Raw genomic sequence first — 26,380 nt, forward strand, 5'->3', positions numbered from 1 at the left:
ACCACCTAACCAGGACAGTGATAGTGATGCTGAAATGTTAAGGGAGATTAAAGAGGCTATCACAATAAAAAACACAGTAATAATAGGAGATTTCAATTATCTCCATACTGATTGGGTACATGTCACCTCAGGATGGGATTCAGAGATTAAATTTCTTGATGCCTTAAATGACTGCTTCTTGGAGCAGCGAGTACAGGAACCCACAAGGGGAGAGTCAATTCTCGATCTAGTCCTGACTGGAACGCAGGATCTGGTCCAAGAGGTAACTGTTACTGGACCGCTTGGAAATAGTGACCCCAATATAAAAACTTTTAACATTCCTGTGTTGGGAAGAACACCGCAGTGGTCAAACACTCTGGCATTTAATTTCAAAAAGGGGAATTACATTAAAATGAGGAAGCTAGTTAAACAGAAACTAAAAGGTAGAGTAACTAAACTAAAATCCCTGGAAGCTGCATGGAAACTGTTTAAAGACACCATACTAGAGGCCCAACTTAAATGTATACCCCAAATAAAAAAACACAGTAAGAGACCTAACAAAGAACCACCATAGCTTAACAGCCACGTTAAAAAGGCAGTGAGAGAGAAAAGGGCAGCTTTTCAAAAGTGGAAGTCAAATCCTAGTGAGGAAAATAGAAAGGAACATAAACACTCCCAAATTAAGTGGCATAATGTAGTAAGAAAAGCCAAAAAAGATTTTGAGGAACAGCTAGCCAAAAATTCAAAAAACGATAGTAAAATGTTTTTTAAATACATTAGAAGCAGGAAGCCTGCTAAAAAAGCAGTGGGGCCCTTGGATGATAAAGATATAAAAGGAGCGATCAAGGAAGACAGTGCAATTGCGGAGCGATTAAATGATTTCTTTGCTTCAGTCTTCACGGCTGAGGATGTTACAGAGGTTCCTAAATCTGAGCCAGCCTTTTTAGGTGACAAATCTGAGGAACTCTCCCAGACTGAAGTGACATTATAGGAGGTTTTGGAGTTAATTGATAAGCTGAATAGTAACAAGTCTCCAGGACCAGACAGTATTCACCCAAGGGTTCTGAAAGAACTCAAATGTGAAATTGTGCAGTTATTAACAGTGGTCTGTAACCTATCCTTTAAATCCGCTTCGGTACCCAATGACTGGAAGATGGCCAATATAACGCCAATATTTAAAAAAGACTCCAGAGGAGACCCTGGCAATTATAGACCGATAAGTCTAACATCAGTACCAGGCAAATTAGTAGAAACAATAGTAAAGAATAAAATTGCAAGGCACGTAGAAGAGCACGAATTGTTGGGCAAAAGTCAGCATGGTTTCTGCAGAGGGAAGTCGTGTCTAACTAATCTATTAGAATTCTTTGAAGGGGTTAATAAACATGCGGACAAGGGGCACCCAGTGGACATAACACACCTAGATTTCCAGAAAGCCTTTGACACAGTCCCACACCAAAGGCTTTTATGTAAATTAGGCAGTCATGGGATAGGAGGAAAGATCCTTTCATGGATCGGGAATTGGTTAAAAGACAGAAAACAAAGGGTTGGAATAAATGGTAAATTTTCACAATGGAGGGGGGTAACTAGTGGTGTTCCCCAGGGGTCAGTCCTGGGACCGATCCTGTTCAACTTGTTCATCAATGATCTAGAAAATGAGGTAAGCAGTGAGGTGGCAAAGTTTGCAGATGACACCAAGTTGTTCAGGACAGTCAAAACCAAAAGGGATTGTGAAGAACTACAAAAAGATCTCAGCAAACTGAGTGATTGGGCAGCAAACTGGCAAATGAAATTTAATGTGGGTAAGTGTAAGGTAATGCACATTGGAAAAAATAACCCAAATTACACGTACAACATGATGGGGTCAAATTTAGCTACGACAGATCAGGAAAGGATCTTGGAGTTATAGTGGATAGTTCACCGAAGACATCCACGCAGTGTGCAGCGGCAGTTAGTAAAGCAAATAGGATGTTAGGAATTATTAAAAAAGGGATAGATAATAAGACAAAAGATATCATACTTCCCCTGTATAAAACTATGGTTCGCCCACATCTTGAGTACTGTGTGCAGATGTGGTCTCCTCACCTCAAAAAAGATATATTGGCATTAGAAAAGGTTCAGAAAAGGGTGACTAAGATGATTAGGGGTTTGGAACGGGTCCCATATGGGGAGAGGCTAGAGAGACTGGGACTTTTCAGTCTGGAAAAGAGGCGATTGAGGGGCGATATGATAGAGGTATATAAAATTATGAATGGTGTGGAGAAAGTGAACATAGAAAAATTATTTACCTTTTCCCATAATACAAGAACTAGGGGACACCAAATGAAATTGATGGGTAGTAGGTTCAAAACTAATAAAAGGAAATTTTTCTTCACACAGCGCACAGTCAACCTGTGGAACTCCTTGCCGGAGGAGGCTGTGAAGGCCAGGACTCTATTAGGGTTTAAAAAAGAGCTCGATAAATTTTTGCAGGTTAGGTCCATAAACGGCTATTAGCCAGGGGTAAAGTATGGTGTCCTAGCCTTCAGTACAAGGGCAGGAGATGGATGGCAGGAGAGAAATCACTTGATCATTGTCTTCTGTTCTCCTTCTCTGGGGCACCTGGCATTGGCCACTGTCAGCAGACGGGATACTGGGCTGAATGGACCTTTGGTCTGCCCTGGTATGGCCATTCTTATGTTCTTATGTTATGTTCTTATGTTATGTTCAAACTGAAGAGATACAGCTCAAGCACATGCAAATCTTAAGAAACAAACGCTCCAAAAGTATAGTCTGGGAATCACTCATGACAGTTGTGATTTTAAAATAAATAATTTTGGGAAGCACAAAAACTGCAAAGCACTGATAAAGAAATGGGAGGACTCCAATTCATAAAAATGGCGGCTCATTTTCTACAGTTTTCTTCTTGTCACTCAAAAGAATAAGGCACTTGGTGACACACGTACAGAACTTTCCATCTTGACTCTCAAAGCACTTAGCAAATGTTAAGTCCTCCCTTCATCCCATGAGGCAAGGTGAAGTTCTGCCTCCTTTCACACAGTGGAATGCTAAGGCACAGAATTTAGGACCTGAATTTGTAAGAATGCCCATTAATTTTGTGCTCTCAACTTGAAATTTTATTGACTTGATTTTCAGAGATGTTGATATTGTAGAGAAATATATTACTAGAAAAATATTTTACGGAGGCACCATTCTCTCCTGTTCCAAGCACTAGCCAACAAAGGGCCAGAGGCCACTGTAGAGCTGGTCTCCAAGGATCTTATGTCAGAAAAGGACTGGCAAAGCAAAGTTGAGCTCTGTTCTGACCGTAGCCCCTAGTTCAAGGGTTGTGACAGTTGGAGTAGAAGCTGGATCTACTAGCTTTATATCACTGTGAAATTCCTATCCACCAGGTGGATTCTCTGTTAGGCATTTACAGTGAGACGCATCGACTGGGAGCACAAGAGAATCTAACCAAATAAATTTCCTGGTCAGGTACAAGTAGCACCAGCTGTAACATTCCAGCACTGCTTTAAAAACAAGTATAGTCTCTTCCTTTTTCCATCATCAAAATCGATGGGATATTAAATCTGTTTTTGTCCATTCAGACTTTCTCCTTTTGCATTTGGAACATTAAGAATACACAACAGCTGTTCCATTTGCATAGGAACAGGAAACATTCTAAATACTGAGAGAATTATTCAAAATGCTTAACCAGTTTGTTATTATGAACAACTGATCATGAATGTGAAATTCATTTTTCAAATACTTAATCATTACATGGAATGACCACGACTGACTCTTCTGAATATTGCCTTTACGGGTGTTTATTTTGTTAAAGAAAGAAAATATTCTACTGCAGCTCTGGGAAAGGTAATAAAATCTTTCCCAATGCTGTGTTCCTGAAATGTTAAGTGCAAGGCTTATGGGAACTAGCTTGGCCTGCAAAAAATAAATGTAAACACATATCAGACTACCTTGGTGCACATCTCTCCCAACACAGATAAGGTATGGAGAATCCTTCATTCCAGTTATAGTTAATCTTTCTTGCTCCACAATGCTGCAGTTTCTCATGAGGTGAACTGTTTACCAGCACAGATCACTGGTAATTTAAATTTACGACTAAAATCACAGCAGCTTCATTAATGAAACATTAACAAGGGACCTGACAGCAATAAGAGAAACAACTGTGTCAGCCTCCTTGCCAGATGGAGCTGTCCTAATATCTTGAGGACCTATGGAAATTGACAGAAATATTTTTGAGGTTCTTTGGTGTGAAGACCTCATATTAAAGGCTGTAATCAGAAACAGCACAGGTTGTTTAAAGAGAGAAACTCACAAGGTTTGGAGTTTTCCTATAGTCCAAGACTAAACCCTTTCTATTAGCAAAAGAGACACTGAGCAAGAAAAAAATAAATCCGGAGTCTCATATGTGATTTATTTTCATAGAACAACTGATAAAAGGTAGGCTAAGCAAATTACTGTCAACTATACCTTGCAAAGAGCACTAAGTCTCTAGGAAAATTGATGTTTTTCCAATCACTACTCCTCTTCTAATGACAAAATTATTAGGAAATATAGCCATTTTAGCTACAGGAGCTGAGTCTGTGTTTGATTTTAATTACCAAGAGTCAAATAAATACCAATATTCATTACAGGTTCCAGGAGAAATCCAAAAAGGGAGTTTAATTTATAAATATACTTCATTCACCCATAGTTTGATAGTGTTAAAGAACTACAACCTTGCATGTACTAGATTGCGTGGGACTTCAGCATGCTTGCAGACACTTATCACTGATTCCAACAAAACTGCTTGTGTGAGAAAGGCCTGCACAAACATATCCTACATGAACATCAGAAGTCAGAATTTCAGCATGGAACTTCATGTACAAAAATGTGGTCACAGCCCTACACTGGGCTGTCAGTCTTCAGTGTCAAACTATTGCTCTATCCAGAGACCTCTCCAGACAACAGGCACAATTTTAATCTCAGAAGCACCTCCAAAGAAATCTATTTTGGGGATTAAATGGACATCCATTACTGTAGAATCTAAGCACTTTCCACATAAAACCTCAATAGCAACAGCCACAGTCTAAGTGGATTTCATGGCATCTCTGGCACTTCTCCCTTTATGAAGCCAAAACTCTGTGTAAAGTGTGTGTGTGTGGGGGTGCGGTGGTTGGCTAGATCTTTCTGCCAATAGAATCATAATATAAAACCAATGCTAGATCAGATTAAAAACAAAAGGGAATTTTTTTGGTCTTACAAGAGTGAGTTAACACACATCCTTGTGAAGATGCAAGAATGAAAGGTCAGGTAGAGGGTGATGATGAAAAAAGGGGGTACAAGCTTTTAATGGAAGTACAGTAAACTTGAATATCCAGCAACCCAGGACTGAGAGGCTGCTGGATATTCAAATATTCTGGATAACAGAGAGGTATACCTGCAATGCATAATGCTAAAGCAAAACAAGATTAGATATTAAGAAATAAACAAAAATGTATGCAAAGTACTTTATTTACCAACAACAGTAGTATTGTACATTGTAAACTTATACTGTATTTGCTGTATTTATTTGTATTTACTTTCAGTATACTGTACTTATGAAAACCGTAACTAAAATTTACTTATGATTAAAATACCAGTTATTTGAGAGTTCTGGGTACTAGAATGCTGGTTAAGACTGTGTTTACTGTAGCACATTATAAAATGAAGAAATAAATCCATTTCATTTCACATCAGCAATTAGAAGAGGATTTAGAAAATCAGAAACCACCCAAGATGTTAGAATATCAGGTCTTTTCAAAGATTACTCCTTTTCTGTAAACCCTGCAAGGTGCCATTACAGAGGACTGCAGCTGGGAAGCAAATATGTCTACCTGGAAACTGTCAGGAATTCCAGCCACAACATTACTTGCTAGATTATAAAGACTCCCAGTTTAGCTGCTATGTACGTCAGATTTACATCAGGACTAAACACTAAAATTGGTTATTTTGTGGAGAACTTTTACGTCTTCTCCTAAACACATGTGCATGTACAAAGCTGGCCTTTTACTCGCTCTGGGAAGTAGGACTTAGTTTACATCTGAAAAGTAAACAATGCCCGAGACCAAAGAACATTGGCGTGCATTAGTAAACTTACCCTCAAGGAATACTGTACAAGTTTCTACTAGAATACAGGAGTAGTAGAGGACAGCATTACTTCTATTCTAACCCCTTTAGGATTAGCCAACCACTTGGAAATGGCAGAGATGTTTAATGATTTCTTTGTTTCGGTCTTCACTGAGAAATCTGAAGGAATGCCTGACAGAGAATGCTAGCGAAAAAGGGGTAGGTTTAGAAGTTGAAATAAGAAAACAACAAATTAAAATTTACTTAGAAAAATTAGATGTCTGCAAATCACCAGGGCCTGATGAAATGCATCCTAGAATCCTCAAGGAGCAGACAGAAGAGGTATCTGAGCCTTTAGCAATCATTTTTGGAAAATCATGGGAGACGGGAGAGATTCCAGAAGACTGGAAAAGGGCAAATATAATACCCATTTATCAAAAGGGGAACAAGAATAACCCGGGAAACTACAGGCCAGTCAGCTTACCTTCTGTGCCAGGAAAGATAATGGAGCAGGTCATTAAAGAAATCATCTGCAAGCAGTTGCAAGGTGGTAAGGTGACAGGGAACAGCCAGCCTGGTTTTGTTAAAAACAGATCATGTCAAAGCAATCTAATAGCTTTCTTTGATAGAATAACGAGCCTTGTGTATAAGGGAGAAGCGGTGGATGTGGTATACCTAGACTTCACTTAAGCATTTGACATGGTCTCACATAATATACTTATCAATAAACTACTCAAATACAACTTAGATGGGGCTACTATAAGGTGGGTGAACAACTGGCTGGATAACCGTACCCAGAGAGTAGTTATTAATAGTTTTCAATCCGGCTGGAAAAGTATCACTAGTGGGGTTCCACAGGGGTCTGTTCTAGGACCGGTTCTGTTCAACATCTTCATTAACGATTTAGATATTGACAGAGAAAGTACACTTATTAAGTTTGCAGATGATACCAAGCTGGGAGGGGTTGCAACTTCTTGGGAGGATAGGGTCATAATTCAAAAGGATCTGGATAAACTGGAGAAATGGGCTGAGGTAAACAGGATGAAGTTTAATAAGGACAAATGCAAAGTGCTCCACTTAGGAAGAAACAATCAGTGTCACACATACAGAATGGGAAAGGACTGCCTAGGAATGAGTACAGCAGAAAGGGATTTAGGGGTTATAGTGGACCACAAGCTAAATATGAGTCAACAGTGTGATGCTGTTGCAAAAAAAGCAAACATGATTCTAGGATGCATTAACAGGTGTGTTGTGAACAAGACACGAGAAGTCATTCTCCCGCTCTGCTCTGCGCTGGTTAGGCCTCAGCTGGAGTAGTGTGTCCAGATCTGGCCACTGCAGTTCAGGAAGGACGTGGAGAAATTGGAGAGGGTCCAGAGGAGAGCAACGAGAATGATCAAAGGTCTAGAGAACATGACCTATGAAGAAAGGCTGAAAGAATTGGGCTTATTTAGTTTGGAAAAGAGAAGATTGAGGGGGGACATGATAGCAGTTTTCAGGTATCTAAAAGGGTGTCATAAGGCAGAGGGAGGGAACTTGTTCTTCCTTGCCTCTGAGGATAGAACAAGAGGCAATGGACTTAAATTGCAGCAGGGGAGGTTCAGGTTGGACATTAGGAAAAAGTTCCTAACTGTCAGGGTGATCAAACACTGGAATGAATTGCCAAGGGAGGTGGTAGAATCTCCATCACTGGAGCTATTTAAGGAGAGATTAGATAGATGGCTTTCAGGGATGGTCTAGAAAGTGCTTGGTCCTGCCATGGGGGCAGGGGGCTGGACTCGCTGGCCTCTCGAGGTCCCTTCCAGTCCTACTCTTCTATGATCACACTGCCACAGTATAACAAATAAACTACCCAAACTGCTGAGGGACAAAGAGAGGGGGAATGAAAGAAAGTTATTCCAATTTTCATAAATGTATATGATTTTTTGGTCCAGGTAAAACTACTATCAGATTTCAGCCTTCTATTCAATGCTGGGGGGGGGCAGAGACAGAGAGAGTAGATTCAATATTTCCTTGTTTTAACACATTGACACTATTCCTCTCATGCTGAAACTACTTGAGATACATTACCTATGACACCGATACTGGTTAGAAAGTTGGCTGTGCCCTTTTTAAAAAAGGATCTGAAAACTAAATCTGCCTAGCTTAAATGATTGCAATCCAGCTAACCAGAGAAAACAAAAACTCCAGCCATTGTACAGTTCATGACCTAAAAACCTCCTAGATTTGCTTAAAAAGTCAGATGAGGACAGAAATCAAAACCAAATGTTGCCATACTCGTAAAGCGGGGCCTGCGGGTCAGGAATAGGATTCAGAAGAGGATGGAGATGTCTGAATGCAATCTACATTAAACATGCGTTCCAGAGCTCAGCTTTCTCTAGGAACTCTTAGCAATGAATTACTGCATTTGCATTGGTAAAAACAAAAGAAACTTGGTTCTTTCAGAAAAGAAGAGCTTGGGTAAAGATTGGTAAGACTGGTTGGTAAGACTGGGTGGGCTTGTGTTTTTTTAATTTTATTTAGAAACAATAATATATCACCACATAAAATTACAGAAAAGGTGATAATCATCATACACCATAAAAATGAATAGACTGCAGCAAACAGTTTGTCTATTAAATTATAAAACAAGATCACCTTTAGTCACTTCAATTCTCTAATATTCAGCATAGTTTATTCTGTATCTTACTTCCTGATAACACACCAACAATGAACTCAGATTTCTAGCATACAAGATAAAATTTGTTTTTCCACTTCTGTCTGGTAAAGTAGTGATCGTTTATAATTTCTGCTGGCGGGGAGGGAAAAGCACTGGAATTGTAATCCACACTAACAAGCAGAGATGATGTTTGATGTGCAGCATACTTTACAGTCTGTTTCCCAAAGATTAACTGGTCATCAAATTCCATCAATAACTTCCTGTTCCCAAAATCCAGAAACCTGGAAACCCTGGATGTCCTATCATTTCGGGTATTGGCACCCTTCCCACCGGACTTTCCACTTATGTGGGCTCCCTCCTCAAACCCTATGCCACCAACACTCCTAGCTATCATGAGATAACTCTGATTTCCTGAGGAAATTACAAAACATCGGAAAACTTCCTGACAACACCATCGATGTAGAGGCTCTGTACACTAATATTCCACATGAAGATGGATTACAAGCAATCAGGAATATCATCCCTGATGTCACCACAACCAGTCGGGTGTCTGACGTCTGTAACTTTGTTCACACACACAATTATTTCCGATTTGGGGACAACTTATACCTCCAGATTAATGGAACTGCTATGGGCACCTACACGGCCCCACAATTTGCTAACTTATTCATGGCTGACCTGGAACAATGATTCTTCAGCTGTCACCCCCATTACCCTTCCTTTACTTATGATACATCAATGACATCTTTATGATTTGGACCCATGGTACAGAGACTCTAGAAGAATTTCACAAAGACTTTAACAAGCTGCACCCCACCATCAACTTATGCCTCAACCAGTCCACTTAAGAGATACATTTCCTGGACACTACAGTACTAATCAAGGATGGCCTGATCAGTACCACACTCTACTGGAAACCCATTGACCACTATACTTACCTACATGCTTCTAGCTTCCATCCTGCACACACAAAGATCCATTGTTTACAGTCAAACCCTTCGGTACAATCACATTTTGCTCTGATCCTACTGACAGAGACCAAAAACTACAAGATCTCTACCAAATATTCATAAACCTGACTAACCCACTAGGAGAAGTAAAAAACACATCAACAGGGCCAGACGAGTACCCAGAAATCAGCTACTTCAAGATAGGCCAAAAAAAAACAACAACAGGACACCACTGGTCATTACCTACAGCCCCCAACTCAAACTACTGCAACACATCATTAAAGACCTACAACCTACCCTTAATCAGGATGCCACACTCCAGAAGGCCCAAGGTGACAGGCCTGTTCTCTCCTACTGACAACCTCCCAACCTTATGAGGATTCTCACCAGCAACCACAGGCTATACCACAATACCACCAATCCTGGAACTTGTCCTTGCAACAAGCCCCGTTGCCAACTTTGTCCACATATCTATTCTGGAGATACTATCACTGGACCTAACCAGGTTACTCGCAGAATCACAGGTACGTTCTCATGTTCCTCAACTATCATCATATATACTATTACGTGCCAATAATGCCCACATACATAGGACAAATGGTAAACACTATTTGACAAAGAATAAATGGACACAAAACAGACATCAGAAAACTCTTAATTCACAAGCCTGTCAGCCAGCACTTGAATGGAGTGGGCCGTTCTGTTAATGACCTAATTTAACAATCACTTGCAGAGAGAAAGCGTGGAACTCTTTTATATTCAAATTTGACATATTAACACAAGGTTTGAACTGGGATGTCAATTACCTGGGCCATTATAAGGACTCTTTTACATACTTTGCTTTATCTACTCTTCACTCCCCCCTGCACCCCTCTGCTCTTCTTATTTGCCCATCTTGATTATACTTTTTCTGATCTGTCTACCTTAACAACAATTTTTGGTCCTCTGTGCCTTAAATAGCGAGTCTGTTCTGGTATGGTTATGGTTTGAAGAAGTGGGCCTGTCCCACGAAAGTTCACCACCTAAAATTAGTTTGTTAGTCTTTAAAGTGCTACTGGACTGCCCTCCTGTCCGTAACAGATCAGAAGCAACCACTGAACTCTTTATTCCTGTTCTTACAATGACAAAGCTGCTCTTCCCAATCTTCATCCGGCAAATATGTGTAACTGGTATTGATGAGGGACTGGTGTGGGCCAGTCAAAAATGGCTAGCACTCTTACCTTATTCTTCAAATTATAGTTCAAGAGATCATAGAACGCTAGAACTGGAAGATCATTGAGTCTAGTCCCCTGCCCCCACAGCAGAACCCACCATCTAGATCACTCCTGATGAATGTTTATCTAATCTGCTCTTAAATACCTCCAATGATGGAGATTCCACAACCTCTATCAGCAATTTATTCCAGCGTTTAACCACCTGACAGGAAGTTTTTCCTAATGTCCAACCTAAACTTCTCTCGCTGCAATTTAAGCCCATTGCTTCTTGTTCTATCATGAGAGATCAAGAAGAACAATTTTTCTCCCTCATCGTTGTAACACCTTCTTAGGTGCTTCAAAACTGCTATCATGCCCCTCTCAGTTTTCTCTTTTCCAAACTAAAAAAACCCGTACTTTCAGTATTTACACATAGGTCATGTTTTCTACACCTTTAATCAGGAATGGGGCTGTTTTCTGGGACACAGAAAGGGAGGGGCACAGATAAAAGATACTGAGAGTGGCCACTGGGGGCAGCTGCAGCACTAAGAGAGTGACCAGCAGGGCTGGGGCTCCACTGTCTTCCCTCCCACAAAGACCAGGTAAGTAGCTGCCCTGCATCAAACCCATAGCCTGCCTGGTCCCCCCAGAAGCTAGGGATAGGATCCCAAAGTGCCACACCCACAGACCAGATACAGGATTGGGGAGGAGGGCAGCTGGAGGCTGGGAAAGCCTACAGTGTGCCACACCCCACAACAGGCTGCAGGACAGGAAGGGGGAACTGTACCAAGCAAAGACCCTCCCCTTGCTCCAGCAGCTGCAGGTCGTGGGGACAGCAGCAGGATGCCCAGAGCACTGTCCCTGCAGACTGGCAGCAGGGGGGTAGTGGGGAGCAGACAGCTGGAGGCTGGGCCACCCACAGACCCCCAGCCCCTATCTGACAAGTGCACAGCTCTGGACTCCCATTCAAGGAGGAGCCACTGGCCAGGGAACGCAGCTTCACCCCTTGGGAGGAACCACTGGCCAGGGAGCACTGCTGTAGCTCCAGGAGGAGCCAATGCCGAGCCATTGCCACCCTCACCACCACGGGCCCCAGTAAGTTCCCCACCTCCCAGCCCCCTTCCTGAGTCACCTGCCCTAACTTCTGTGCCTCCCACCTGCCTTGATTTCTGCACTGCACTCCCTGCCTTGAGTCCCCCTCCACTTAAGCACCCCCAAACTTTCCAACCCTTGTCCTACCCCTGAACTCTCACTCCAGCCTCCATTTTTCATCATTTTTGAAAAAGAGAACAACTGAAAAAAAATACACATTTTTCATTTATTTTCAAAAATTACTTCAGTTAAAGACCCGAGGAAGGCCAGGTACTTCTGCTAGTTTTCTAACAAATATTTCTTTAGTCAGTCTATGGTATACAACTTATTCCAAGACTCTGAAATCAGAGTATTACTTATTCTGAACCTTTAACTGAGGGTCAGGTTTGAAATATAACCCAGGCCTTTTTCCGAGCTACTCACAGAACAAAATTAAGTCGTTTTGTGAGCAGAATAGAACCGTGTTTCCTCCTAAATGTGTTATTTTGAAGCAACAACACTGCAGCTAACAAAAAACCAGAAGCTCAGGACTGCAGCTGTGTTCAGCAACCCAAGCCCTCAGCATACAATGGCTTCACATTTGAAAGCAACAGGGAAAAAAATCCCTGTGCAGTTTCCCAATTTATTCCAATTGCAAATGAAAGGGAGCTTAAAATATTGATTATAGCATTTAAATATGATATTCTAAGAGCAGTAAAACAATTATTTTGCAATCTACGTTCATTTGCTTTATGATGTGCCAAGCTAATTATAGATAGGGAGGAAGCTTGTAAAGTTTTTGTCTTTGTTTTCATATCACTCAATATACCCACTGCAGAAACAAAGATACTAGATTCAACAAGATGAGCTCAATCAGAAAGTTTTAATAAATTGGGTTCCCCCCCTCCCACTTTTATCTTATTTTTTGGAAAGGCTGGATGCACATTGCACTGTCAGAAACAGAAATACAATAGCTACTGTTTGCTCACCCTATGTGCATCAGGAATAAAGATGTATCACCAGAGATGATTAATGCTTGAAACAAAAAGGCAGTCCAGCAGCACTTTAAAGACTAATAAAATAATTTATTGGGTGGTGACCCACTTCTTCAGACCATTAATTAGTAATGCTTAATGAAGTTTTAAAAGATTAAGTGTAACAATTAGATGACCACAGCAAATACTGACTGAAGTAAGAGGACAAAAAACTGCTTTGTGAAACTAAAGCCTGGTGCAATTGTACCACTCAGCTGTGCAGAAGCTGGTAGGTAAACAAGAACAAATCTTGAAAATTCACCTCCCCACCCCAATTGTTTAAATTGTGAAATTGTAATGAACATAAACACACAGAACAGGCTTGAGTTTCCTGTAGGAGCCTAGCATTTCTAAGAACTCTTGTCATAGCAAGTATTTCAAATATTTTATTTGTGACTGGAACCAAGTCAAAATCTTAAAAAAAAACCAAAAAACACTTTATGCCGGATTTATAAAAGCAACATTAGCCACTTTAATTTGAAAAAGAGAAGTTACTCACCTGTGTAGTAACGATGGTTCTTCGAGATGTGTCCCCGTGGGTGCTCCACAGTAGGTGTCGGGCTCGCCCCGGTGCCGCAGCTCGGAAAATCTTCAGCAGTCTCTGTCGGGTCACGCATGCGCCGATGTGCGTCGGCTCTTCGCGCGCTTACAGTCACGTGCGCGATCCGGTCCCCGCCAGTTTCTGATCAACCGCTCCGGACGCCCCTGAAAAACACACAAACAGAGCTCCGAAGTGGGGAGGAACGGGTGGGTAGTGGAGCACCCACGGGGACACATCTTGAAGAACCATCGTTACTACACAGGTGAGTAACTTCTTTTTCTTCTTCGAGTGGTCCCCGTGGGTGCTCCACAGGAGGTGACTACCCAGCAGTAACCCCCCCCGAAAAAGGAGATGGGTACCCGATTTATGCGCAGCTTGCCCGTGAAAGGACTGCTGTCGACAGGCGTGTATCCTCATCAAGCATCCTGTGCATGGCATAGTGCTTGGCGAAGGTGTCATAGGAAGACCACATCGCCGCTCTGCAGATATCTCTCAGCGCGATGCCTTTGAAGAAGGCCGTTGACGCCGCCATCGCCCTAGTAGGGTGGGCTCTTGACGGAACTGGCAGAGCAGTCTTGCAAATCTCGTAACACAGTCTTATGCAAGACACAATGTGATTTGAAATCCTCTGTGAAGATAGCGCTTCTCCTTTTGACCTGGATGCAATGGACACCAGTAGTCTGTCCATTTTCCAGAAAGGTTTAGTTCTATCGATGTAGAAGGCCAGTGCCCTTCTTACGTCAAGTAAGTGCAACTGTGCCTCTTCATTTGAGTTGTGAGGCTTAGGATAGAACGAGGGCAGCACTATTGGTTCGTTGATATGAAAGTCTGAAGAGACCTTTGGAACGAAGGCTGGGTGTAATCGTAAGACCACTGCTTCTTTTGAGAAGATCGTGCAGGGTGGTGTGGACATTATGGCCATGAGTTCGCTCACTCTGCGAGCTGACGTGATTGCCAGGAGGAAAGTCGTTTTAATAGTAAGTAGTTGAAGGGGGACCGTAGCCAATGGTTCAAAGGGCGGTCCCGAGAGGGTGTATAGAACTAGGTCTAAACTCCATGATGGCGGTATTGGTTTCCAAGGGGGGTACAGATTCACCAACCCCTTTAGGAAACACAAGACAACAGGATGGGCAAATGTGGTTGATCCATCCTCTTCATGCCGAAACGCTGATATAGCCGCCAGATGCACCTTTATAGAGGATAGCGAAAGTCCGTTTTGTTTGAGATGTAGCAAATAATCCAGAATTGTAGGTACGGTGGCGTCCTGGGGTATTAGTTGCCTGGAGGAACACCATTCGGAAAAACGCAACCATTTGTGCTGATAAGTCTTGCTGGTGGAAGTTCTCCGACTACATTCAAGGACTTGTTGTACTCCCTCTGAGCATGTAGTCTCTAAGGCGCTTAGCCATGGATTAGCCATGCTTGTAGCTGAAGTCTCTTCGGGTGCGGGTGCAGTATTGACCCCCGAGCCTGAGTGAGAATGTCCGGTACTGTTGGTAGGGGAAATGGCCGATGTTGAGCCATGCGCAAGAGCAATGGGAACCACTGTTGCCGGTCCCAGGTTGGGACTATGAGTATCATGCGTGCTTTCTCCCTTCTGGCCTTCTCCAAGACCTTGTGTATAAGTGTCGTGGGGGGGAACGCATAAAGTAGAGGGCCCTTCCATGGGATCATGAAGGCGTCCCCCAAAGACTCTTGTCCCATGCCCGCTCTGGAGCAGTACTGGGGACATTTCTTGTTTTCTCGGGTGGCGAACAAGTCGATTTGGGGAAAACCCATCTGCAGAACACCTGGTGAAGTAGGTCTGAATGGATCTGCCACTTGTGAGTGGGCGCAAAGTGTCTGCTGAGTTGGTCCGCCTTGACGTTGTGGACTCCCGGTAGGTATGAAGCCTTTATGATTATATTGTTGGCGATGCACCAGTTCCAGAGTCGGACTGCCTCCGCACAAAGCGTATGAGACCTGGCTCCCCCCTGTTGGTTTATATAAAACATGGTGGTGGTGTTGTCGGTATTCACGCCGAATATTTTCCCGCGCAGATAATTGTGAAAATGCCTGCACGCATTGAACATTGCCCTGAGCTCTAATATGTTTATGTGCAGTGTCTTCTCTGTGGGGGACCATAATCCTTGAGTGGTTTTGTTCTCCATGTGAGCCCCCCATTCCATATAGGAGGCATCTGTTGTAATGAACACAGTAATTTGCGGTTGGCGGAAGGGCACCCGTGTTAGGAGATTCTTGAGGTTTCCCCACCATGTTAGCGAGCTTCGTGCCTCTGTTGTAAGTGACACCCTCTTGTGGACGGTGTGGATTGAGGGTTTGTATACGGTTGCCAACCAATGCTTCAATCCTCGCATATGCAGCCTGGCGTTTTGCACCACAAACGTGGTGGTTGCCATATTCCCCAACAGTTGTAAGCACGTGAGAACTGGAACAGTGGAGCTGTATGTTAGTAGTTGTACTAGAGATTCGATGGCACGAAAAAGAGCCTCGGGTAAATACACCCTTGACGTGACTGAGTCTATCCGAGCCCCTATAAACGCTATATTTTGCATGGGGTCGGTCTTTGACTTTGAGAAATTGATGATGAGGCCCAGTGAGGTAAATGTTTTTGTGGTTATGTGTATCATCCGTAATACCTCCGCCCGGGAAGTTCCCTTTAGCAGGCAATCGTCCAGGTATGGGAAAATGAAAACTCCCTGTCTGTGTAGGTATGCTGACACCACCCCTAAGGTCTTGGTGAAGACTCTGGGTGCTGAAGAGAGTCCGAATGGGAGGACTCTGTACTGGAAATGATCTGTGCCCACAAGGAACCAGAGGAAACGCCTGTGGGCTGGATGAATTGCGATATGAAAATACTCATCCTGTAAGTCGAGGGCTGCAAACCAATCGCCATGGTCTAGTGCTGTGATTACTGAAGCCATCGTAGTCATTTTGAAGCGCTGTTTGTGTAGGTACTGGTTCAGTGCGCGTAGATCCAATATGGGTCTCCACCCTCCTGTCTTCTTTTCCGTCAGGAAATACCTGGAGTAGAACCCTTTGCCTTGAAATTGTTCCGGTACTCTCCCCACCGCCCCTATGAATAGGTGGTGGTCCACCTCCCACCTTAATTCTGGTAGGTGAGAGGGGTCTCTGAGAAGGGGTGCAGTGGGAGGATTTGGTGGAGGTAAAGACTGGAAGGGGATCGTGTATCCCGTGTTTACGATCTCCAATACCCACTTGTCCGATGTGATGCTTTTCCATTGTGGGTAAAATGGCTTGAGTCGGTGATGGAACATGTACTGAGATTGGCACTGAGGTACGGTCTTGGCTTCGCGGCCCTCGACATACCCATCAAACTTGCTGTCTTGCACTTTGCCCTGCGGAGGCGTTGCCCTGCTGAGACTGGCGCCTAGGTCCCTGATAATGTGTTTGTTGATGACGTCCCTGATCATACCCCCGTTGAAATTGGGTACGTCGTTGTTGGTAACCATAACGGCGTTGCTGAGGATAAAATTTCTTCCTTCTGAACGGTGGGGTATATATCCCCAAAGTCCGAAGTGTCACTCTGGAATCTTTGCTCGAGTGTAGGACTGAGTCGGTCGATTCAGCGAACAATTTTATTTTGTCGAAGGGGAGGTCTGCAATTTTGACCTGTAACTCCTTTGGAATGCCGGATGTGTGAAGCCATGACTCTCTCCGCTTTACCACTGCAGTGGCCACGGCGCGGGCCGCTGTGTCCGCCACATCCAGTGCAATCTGCACGCCCGCTCGAGAAGCCGCGTAGCCCTCTTGCACAATTGCCTTAAGAATTGGCCTTTTATCCTCCGGAAGGAAGTCCATGAGGGCAGTAAGCTTGGAATAGTTGTCGAAATTGTGATTCGACAAATGAGCGGCATAGTTGGCCATGCGGAGCAACAGAGTAGAGGAGGAGTAGGCTTTTCTACCCAGAAGATCCAGCTTCTTTATGTCCTTGTCCAATCCCCCAGATTTGTACTGGGACGATTTGGACCTGTGTTGGGACGATTCAACCACTAGCGAGTTTGGCTGTGGATGACTAAATAGCAATTCCATACCTTTCGCAGGGACGAAGTACTTTTTGTCCGCTCTTTTGTTGGCAGGAGGAGCAGATGCTGGAGTCTGCCATATATTAGTGGCTGCCTCCATGATTGCATCGTCCAGAGGAATAGCAATTTTAGAAGAAGATGGAGGCCTGAGGTTTTTAAGGAGTCTGTGGTGTTTCTCCTGCACCTCCGCCACCTGAATATCTTGGGATTGAGCTACTCGTTTGAACAGCTCCTGGAACTGTTTCAGGTCATCTGGGGGAGAAATGTCTCCAGGGACCACGGCCTCGTCTGGCGAGGATGAGGAGGCATCACTATGGTATCTCTCCTCCAATTCCTCTGGATCCTGGCTGTATTGATGTGATTGCCTTTGTGGAATTTCGAGGTGGGGTTCAATGCCTTTAGACCCAGCCTCTGATTGGGGAACTTGTGGTGTTCCCCCAGGTGGAAGCAGAACACTGTGGCGTTGAGGGGTGGTCAATGGGGATCCATAGTGAGACGTTGACCTCCTATGCTGACGCCCCGCATAATGATGGCGGTCGTAGCAACAGAGACAGGGGCCCGGCGATGGAGACCTGGACCATGACCCAAGGATGTAAGGGTGGTGCCTGGAACGTCAAGACTTCCGAGATGATACCAACGTACGAGGACAGCCTCTGTGAGAAGACTCGTAGGGATCGCTGCTAGATGATGGAGAAAAGCATGCAGACCCCGGGGATGGACTCCGAAGAAAAGGAGAAGGACATCTGTGGCAGGCCGAAGGTGTTGCTGCCCGTCGAATCTCCGGTGGTGATCATGGTGACAGAGGCAGCGCAATTACCTCAGGAGAGGGGCTGCGGTGCCTGGTCTTCGTTTTAGCCTTTACCCTCTTGGGTGGTCTTATCGGTGAACTTGGTACCGGAGCAGGTGTCATGCGGATTTCCACTGCTCCCGGTGCCATCGTCGCCGGTGCCTTCGATCCCGGTGCCGATGTCCTCGGTGCCGTCGTCTCCGGTGCCTCCGGGGAAGTCTCGATTGGTGCCGCAGTAGCCAGTGCCGGACTGACTAGTGCCCGCACGGCTCTTGGTGCCATCTCCCCAGTAGTTGCAGGGCCTTGAGTGGTTGCATGCACCGCGGCTTTACCAGTGGAGGAAGCCAGCATGCGTGGGCCCTTTGTTACACTCGTCCCGCTCCGAACAGTAAGGGGCAGGGATCGAGTAGGCGAGGCTCTTCTTTTCTTCTGCGCAGAGGAGGTCAAAGAGGCAGCCTTCCTCTTGTGCGATCCTGAAGAGCCCTCCGCATGCGTTGCCTCCGATGAGGCAGGCTGAAGTGCTTTGTCAACTAGCAGCATCTTCAGCCTCATTTCTCTATCTTTTCTAGCTCTATTAGTCAACTTGGAAAAATGGGAGCACTTCTGGGGAACGTGCGTCTCCCCGAGGCACCGTATGCATCTGCTATGGCCATCCGAAGCAGGCATGGCCTGCCGGCAAGACATTGTTAAAACTTAACTCTGAGTCCTTAGGTGCTAATAGCACACTTAACAGTCTGTTAGGTGATGTTAATAACCGTTGGCCTTTGAAGGCCGACAAACAAAAAACAGCGGGCCAGCCCAAAGGCGGCCGCTGCAGTTTTAAGATAGTCTTTAGCTTTAAACAACTTTTACCAGAGTAACTAACTATAATAACTATAGAACTGCTAACTATGAACTGTTAAAAACTATTAACACGAGAAAGAAAGAAAGAAAGAAAAAAAAAGATTTATCTGTCTCAGGCGTTGGAGCCGGAGAGGATTCCGTCTGCAGCCATTAGCGGTTGAGAATGAACTGGCAGGGACCGGATCGCGCACGTGACCGTAAGCGCGCGAAGAGCTGACGCGCATTGGCGCATGTGCGACCCGACGGAGACTGCTGAAGATTTTCTGAGCTGCAGCGCCGGGGCGAGCCCGACACCTACTGTGGAGCACCCACGGGGACCACTCGAAGAAGAAGCTGATTTCTGTAATGTTTGAATGAATGGTAGCAACTTTTTCAACAGCTACTCCCGCTGTCAGAGCCACTTGGATATAAACTGACAGGTTTTTATAAGAACTGCTACAAGCTTCATAAACTTCTGCAAGACCCCGGAACTATTGAATATGCAGATCCAGTTAAAATGAAGTAAACAGAAGAAAAAGATGAAAAAAAAAACCAAAATTCTGTTCTCTTTGGTGTGGTAGTCTATCCTTCTATCAACCTATTTTCTAAAATGAAAGGATACATATCATGGATCCCCCTCTCTCCTGTTTTATCCATATTATATTTTAACTCAGTCCAAACCTTCAACGAAACTGCTTTGCCTAGACTGACTTCACAAGATTTGAACTCCTGCCTGTAGAGATGGAAGGTTAGTGGGGGTACAGCACTAACCCATTAAAGTATCCCTAGTCCCTACCACCTCTTTCATTTGTTTTTTTTTTTTTGGGACCTTCAACCAAGTCATCTTCTCATGGAATCAGACTATACTGCACTTGACAGTCCATGAACAACAAAACACACAGGGAGTAATGCATCTTTTGAATGGGTTTCAGTAGTCATGACACAGAATCCCTAACTGTTTGATCCCACAGTTGCATACCCCCTCTTTAATATAAGTCCTTTATGCACATTAGGAGTAGAGTTTTGGCCAGTCCAAATTGATCTGAATTGGTAAGTAAACAACATATAATAAAATATTTTACAATTACACAGACATCCCTTTCGATGAATAGATGTTGTGAGCACAGAAATATACTTTCTGTGTAGGGGTAGGCAGCACATTTGTAACTCAGCAGAATAGAATGTGTGGAAATTCTTGGGGCCTGCCTGACAAGTAGCTGTGGGGGTTGGCTGATTGATATTTGGTAGTGAGCAGGCTAAACTAACTTGTACAGGATTACAGAGAGCCAATACACAGCAGAAGGTAAGATCATAATGTAACTTATAGAGAGCAGGATGGTCAATGCCCTGCAAAGCCTTGACCCTAGTAGTAGGGGCAACTCTCATATTTCTACTCTGTTTGCCTCTTTACAGTGGCTATCGCCATTGTGCCAAGATCACAGAGACTAGGAAGGAAAAACAGGAAGGAATACATAGTGACAAAGGAGTCTCTAGAAGTTAACACAAGAAGAAAAGAGGCATGGGACTATGAAGGGGATTATTTCTGGGCGAGGGACAATATTTGACCACTAACTAGATCTCAACAGCTCTCTAACATATCATTAATATTGAATATAAAGAGAACCTTGCTTTAGTGAACAATTTTTTTCTCTCTTCTGTTTTCTGGGATTCTTCACAATCCCAGCAGACAGAACTATGAACAACAGATTCATGGAAATTCTCTCTCACAGTACAAACCAGCCAGTAAGACCTTTCTTTATACAGTAAACTCTTTCACATTCGGAAACCCTGGGACTGGGAGGTTGCCAGATATTCAAATATTCTGGATAATAGAGAGGTATGCCTAACAATGCACAACACTACAGAAAAACAAAATTAGATAGCAAGAAACAAATAATGTATGCAGAGTACTTTATTTATCAGCAATAGTAGTATTGTACACTGTAAACATATACTGTATTTGTATTTACTTTCACTCTACTGTACTTACGGAAAATGTAACTAAAATGTACTTATGGTTAAAATGCCGGCTATTTCAGAGTTCCAGATGATAGAATGCCAGATATGAAAGAGTTTACTGCACAGCACTTTGTTTTTTCAAAGCATAATACAACATTAATTCCCATCTCACATTGCAAACTTTTTTGCAAAACAAAAAAGTAAAGGTTAAAAGGTGCATTTTAAAAGGCTGAACACGTTTTAAATTGCACAGTACAGAAACACCCACATGGAAAATTTTAAGAGTAGTTCAAAGGGACTTAAAGTGCACAAAGTTTTGAAATAGATATACACTACTAAATGAGCATTATTTAATGAGTTTCAGTCTACAAAGTTGGGCATGACAGATGGGTTGCAGCAAAACAAATACAAGACAATCAGAGAAGTAATTTGTTTAATGTTATATATTCATACATATGCACACACATGCTATTTTTTTATATTTTTTACTCTATCTCACCTGTTCCTGTTCCAGTAGGATCACCTCCTTGGATCTGCAGAATAAAAACAGAAGTCTATTCTAGTAAAATGTGTAATATTTATTACATACACAAAATAAAACATTTTTACAAAAAAGAGAAATTCGGCTCAACTTTTCTTACTTCTAAATGGGGCCATGTTGGCAAGCTAGTAAACAGGAAACTACTTCAAATAGTTTGGGGCCTCTTTTATCAGTTGGTTGTCATGTGTTCCTGGAAAACCATCTAGCAGAGTGACAGGTTTATAACAATAATAAGCCTCCTGTGGAGAGCCAACAAAAAATAAACGAACTGTGCCCTGTACAGGTTAATGGAAAAATATCTCCTCCACCACCTGCTGTGACCTAAGTTATCCAGTCGATGATGCACTGCATTTAAAGTTTGGAAAGTGTTTAGTTTTTGGAATCAAAATTCCAGCAGGAAAAAAAGGGCTTTCTATACCTGTTCCCACCTTTCTGGCACTATATTCACTATAGGCATTTTAAGAAAAAAACCCAATATGAAACCAACAAACATATCTATTGTTTATGCAGGATTTGCATGAAAACCAGTCTTTTGGATTCTGTTGCTCCAAAGTCCTCAGTGGGAGTGTCCACTTTAGCTAAAAATCACAGTGAAAGCACACAGATGTGTCATTTTAATTCTGATATCAAACATAAACCTAGGAACATATTGCTGCCAAATGCAGAAGTCGCTTTCCTTTTTTTAGGATCCCAGAACCCAATCTACATGTTATACATTCACTGGAAAGACTCTCATGGACTCTAATGGGCTTTGAAAAGTTACAGTATTTTATTTCATTTCAAGGGTATGTCTGTAGTGCCCAAAGTCAGTGGTTCTCAACAAGGGGTATCAGTGCCCCGGGTATGCAATGGTCTTTCTGAGGATTCATCAACTCAACTAGATACAGTAAACTCTTGTTCATCCAGTATTTGATCAGCTGGAACTCTCAGATAACTGGCATAATGCTGGCAAACCCTCAGCCAAGCCATGGCTTCCCCCTTGCTTCCCCCACCTCCCCCGACAGTCCTGGGGTGCTGCGCAAGTCCCTCCAGCCTGAACAAGTTTATTGGTAGCTCTCTGCTTGGAGCCACCAGGAGAGCCCCGCTGCACCATGGCTGCTCCTTCCAAAGCCAGCTGGGGCACTCACAAGGTCCCTGGTGTCCAGGCAGGGGGTTGACTGCAGGGCAGCAGGCAGGGGCTCCCTGTGCTGTGATCTCTGAACACCACCAGTGGGTCCTTGCACTGCACTGTGATAGCTGAGCACCGCCTGCAGCTCCCTGCACCACACTGCAGTATGCAAGCCTCGCAAGCAGCTCCCACTGTCCCCACCAAAAGGTAAACAGGGCAGCAGCTGGGGGTGGGAGGAGCTGAATTTTCATATGGCGGGGGCACTGACCCTTGCCTGTCTCCCCGCCCCAGGTACTCTTGATTAACCTGAATATTTACATATCTGGCAAATTCCTGATCCCAGGGTTGCTGGACACAAAAGAGAGTTTACGATAGTTCCCTAATTTTACAACAGGCAACACAAAAAGCATGAACAAAGTCAGTACAAAATAAATATCGTATAATGACTTCCTTATATAACTCTATACGCTATAATGTTTATACAATATTTATATTCCAATTATTTATTTATAATTCTAAGACACAAATGAAAAAGTAAGAATTTTTTCAATGATGGTATGCTATGACACATTTTTATGTCTGATTTTGTATGCACAGTTTTTAGGTAAGGTGAAAGAGCTAGCATGGTAATGAGGTGCCACAAGTACTCATATGGTAATATTTCAAACAATCACTCACTGAAAATTAAACAAGCAGAAAAGACAGGTTACTCACCGTAGTAACGGTGGTTCTTCGAGATGTGTCCCCGTGGGTGCTCCACAATAGGTGTCGGGCTTGCCCGGCGCCGCAGATCGGATCTTCCAAGCAGTTTCTCCCGGACCGCGCATGCGCCGGCGTGCGCCGCTCCCTTGCGCGCTCCTGGCCACGTGCGCGATCCGGTCCCCGCCAGTTCCTTGACCAACCGCCTCGGATGCTCCTGCAAAACACTAACAGAGATCCGAAGCGGGGAGGATGGGCGGGTAGTGGAGCACCCACGGGGACACATCTCGAAGAACCACTGTTACTACAGTGAGTAACTTTTCTTTCTTCTTCGAGTGTCCCCGTGGGTGCTCCACAATAGGTGACTACCCAGCAGTAACCCAAGATAGGAGGTGGGTAACCGGATTATGTGCAGCTTGTCCCCGAGAGGACCGCTGTCGAGAGACGGGTATCCTCTTGGAATACCCTGTGAAGGGCGTAATGTTTGGCGAAGGTGTCATAGGATGACCAGGTCGCCGCTCTGCAAATGTCTTTTAGCGCAACGCCCTTGAAAAAGGCTGTTGATGCCGTCACCGCCCTAGTGGAATGAGCCCTGGGAGTGGCCGATAAAGGAGTCTTTTTGAGTTCGAAGCACATTTTTATGCAGGATACGATGTGCTTCGAGATTCTCTGCGAAGAGAGACCTTCTCCTTTCGATTTGGGAGCGAGAGAGACTAGGAGTCTATCCGTTTTCCGGAAGGACTTGGTCCTGTCTACATAGAAGGCTAGCGCCCTCCTCACGTCCAGGAGGTGTAGGCGCGCCTCTTTGTTAGAGTTATGAGGCTTTGGATAAAACGAGGGTAAAACAATAGGTTCGTTAATGTGAAACTCAGAAGAAACCTTGGGAACAAAGACTGGATGCAGCCGTATGGTTACCGCCTCCTTGGAAAAAACAGTGCAGGGTGGAGTTGCCATAACTGCCGCAAGCTCGCTCACCCTGCGAGCTGACGTAATTGCGAGAAGAAAGGTTGTCTTTATCGTAAGGAGGTGGAGGGAAACCGTGGCCAAGGGCTCGAACGGTGGTCCCATTAGCGCGTTAAGCACCAGGTCCAAGTTCCACGAAGGTGGAAGCGGCTTCCGAGGGGGGTATAGGTTTACCAACCCTTTGAGGAACCTGGTAACCATGGGATGGGCGAACACCGTGTGCCCTTCCTCCTCGTGTCTGAACACCGAAATGGCGGCAAGGTGGACCTTTAACGAGGATAGTGAGAGTCCTCCTCTCTTGAGGTCCAGTAAATACTCTAATATTACAGGTATAGGCACCGAAAGGGGGGCCAGCTGTTTGGTAGCACACCAAGCCGTGAAGCGAGTCCATTTCTGCTTGTAGGTCTTCCTGGTGGAAGTCCTCCTGCTACTTTCTAGGACCTGCTGCACTTCCTCTGTGCATGCGCTCTCTAGGGAGCTGAGCCATGGATTAACCACGTTTGTAGTCGCAGGCCTTGGGGGTGCGGATGCACTATGGACCCCTGGGCTTGCGTGAGCAGATCCCGCGCCACCGGAAGAGGCATCGGTGGACGGTCTGACATGCGCAGGAGTAGGGGGAACCATTGCTGTCGATCCCATGTTGGGACTATCAGGATCATTCGGGCTCCTTCCCTCCTGGCTTTCTGCAAGACTTTGTGGATCAGCACTGTGGGAGGAAAAGCGTAAAGCAGGGGGCCCCTCCACGAGATCGCTAATGCGTCCCCCAGGGACCCCCATCCCAGTCCTGCCCTGGAGCAGAATCGTGGGCACTTCTTGTTGTATTGAGTGGCAAACAGGTCTATCTGGGGAAAACCCCATGCGTGGAAAATCGGTCGTAGCAGATCGGGACGGATCTGCCACTCGTGCGTGAGTGCAAAAACGCCTGCTCAGCTGGTCTGCCTTCACATTGTGAGCACCTGGTAAGTACGAGGCTTTCAAGATTATATTGTTGGCGATGCACCAGTTCCATAACCGGACGGCTTCCGCACATAAGGCACGGGACCGAGCTCCTCCTTGCCGGTTTATATAAAACATGGTGGAGGTATTGTCTGTACTGATCCCGACGACTTTGCCTTGTATATGGTCTTGAAAGTGTCTGCAGACGTTGAACACTGCCCTGAGCTCCAGTATATTTATGTGCAGTGACTGCTCCGTGGAGGACCACAGCCCTTGAGTCACCTCTTCGCCCATGCGTGCTCCCCACCCTATGAGGGAGGCATCTATAGTAAGAAAAACCGATATTTGTGGTTGGTGGAAGGGTACCCCTGTTAGCAAGTTCCTGGGGTTTACCCACCATTGCAGGGATTTGCGCACCTCTGCTGTGGGCGACACCACCCTGTGAACGGTGTGTGCTGCTGGTTTGTATATGCTCGCCAGCCAGTGCTGCATGCTGCGCATGTGTAACCTGGCGTTCTGTACGACGAACGTCGCCGCTGCCATGTGGCCCAGCAGCTGTAAGCACGTCAGGACCGGCACCGTAGGGCTGAAGGTGATGACCTGCACAAGGGAGCCGATGGCCTGAAAGCGAGTCTCTGGTAGATATACTCTCGCTGTAATAGAATTTATGCGTGCCCCTATGAACTCTATGTCCTGTGTGGGGTCTATCTTTGATTTTGCCAGATTGATAACCAGGCCGAACGAAGAGAACGTGCCTGCTGTGACGCGTATCATGCGTAGTACCTCCTCCTTCGAGGCCCCTTTGAGTAGGCAGTCATCCAGATACGGGAATATAAATACCCCCTGTCTGTGCAGGTAGGCTGACACCACTGCCGAGGTCTTGGTGAAGACTCTGGGGGCCGAGGAGAGGCCAAACGGTAGGACCTTGTATTGAAAATGTTCTTTGCCTACCATGAACCGGAGGAATCGCCGGTGAGCCGGATGGATAGTTATGTGAAAATACGC

The 26,380-nt window shown here is 44.6% G+C and overlaps 1 protein-coding gene across 6 annotated transcripts in view; it reads right to left on the minus strand.

Annotated features, from left to right (window-relative positions):
- The window catches only part of PPIL2 (peptidylprolyl isomerase like 2), a 181,595-nt gene that overhangs the window by 40,708 nt on the left and 114,507 nt on the right, over positions 1-26,380 (minus strand). For 3 of the 6 annotated variants that reach the window (XM_075012264.1, XM_075012265.1, XM_075012260.1), the window contains exon 14: positions 21,628-21,661. The exons of the other annotated variants lie outside the window; for them this stretch is intronic. In XM_075012264.1, coding sequence (XP_074868365.1) covers positions 21,628-21,661 — 34 coding nt within the window. The remainder of the gene's footprint in view (positions 1-21,627; positions 21,662-26,380) is intronic. 6 annotated transcript variants of the gene reach the window in all.

This window comes from Carettochelys insculpta, chromosome 18 (assembly GCF_033958435.1).
Source record: "Carettochelys insculpta isolate YL-2023 chromosome 18, ASM3395843v1, whole genome shotgun sequence".
Taxonomy (NCBI): domain Eukaryota; kingdom Metazoa; phylum Chordata; order Testudines; family Carettochelyidae; genus Carettochelys; species Carettochelys insculpta.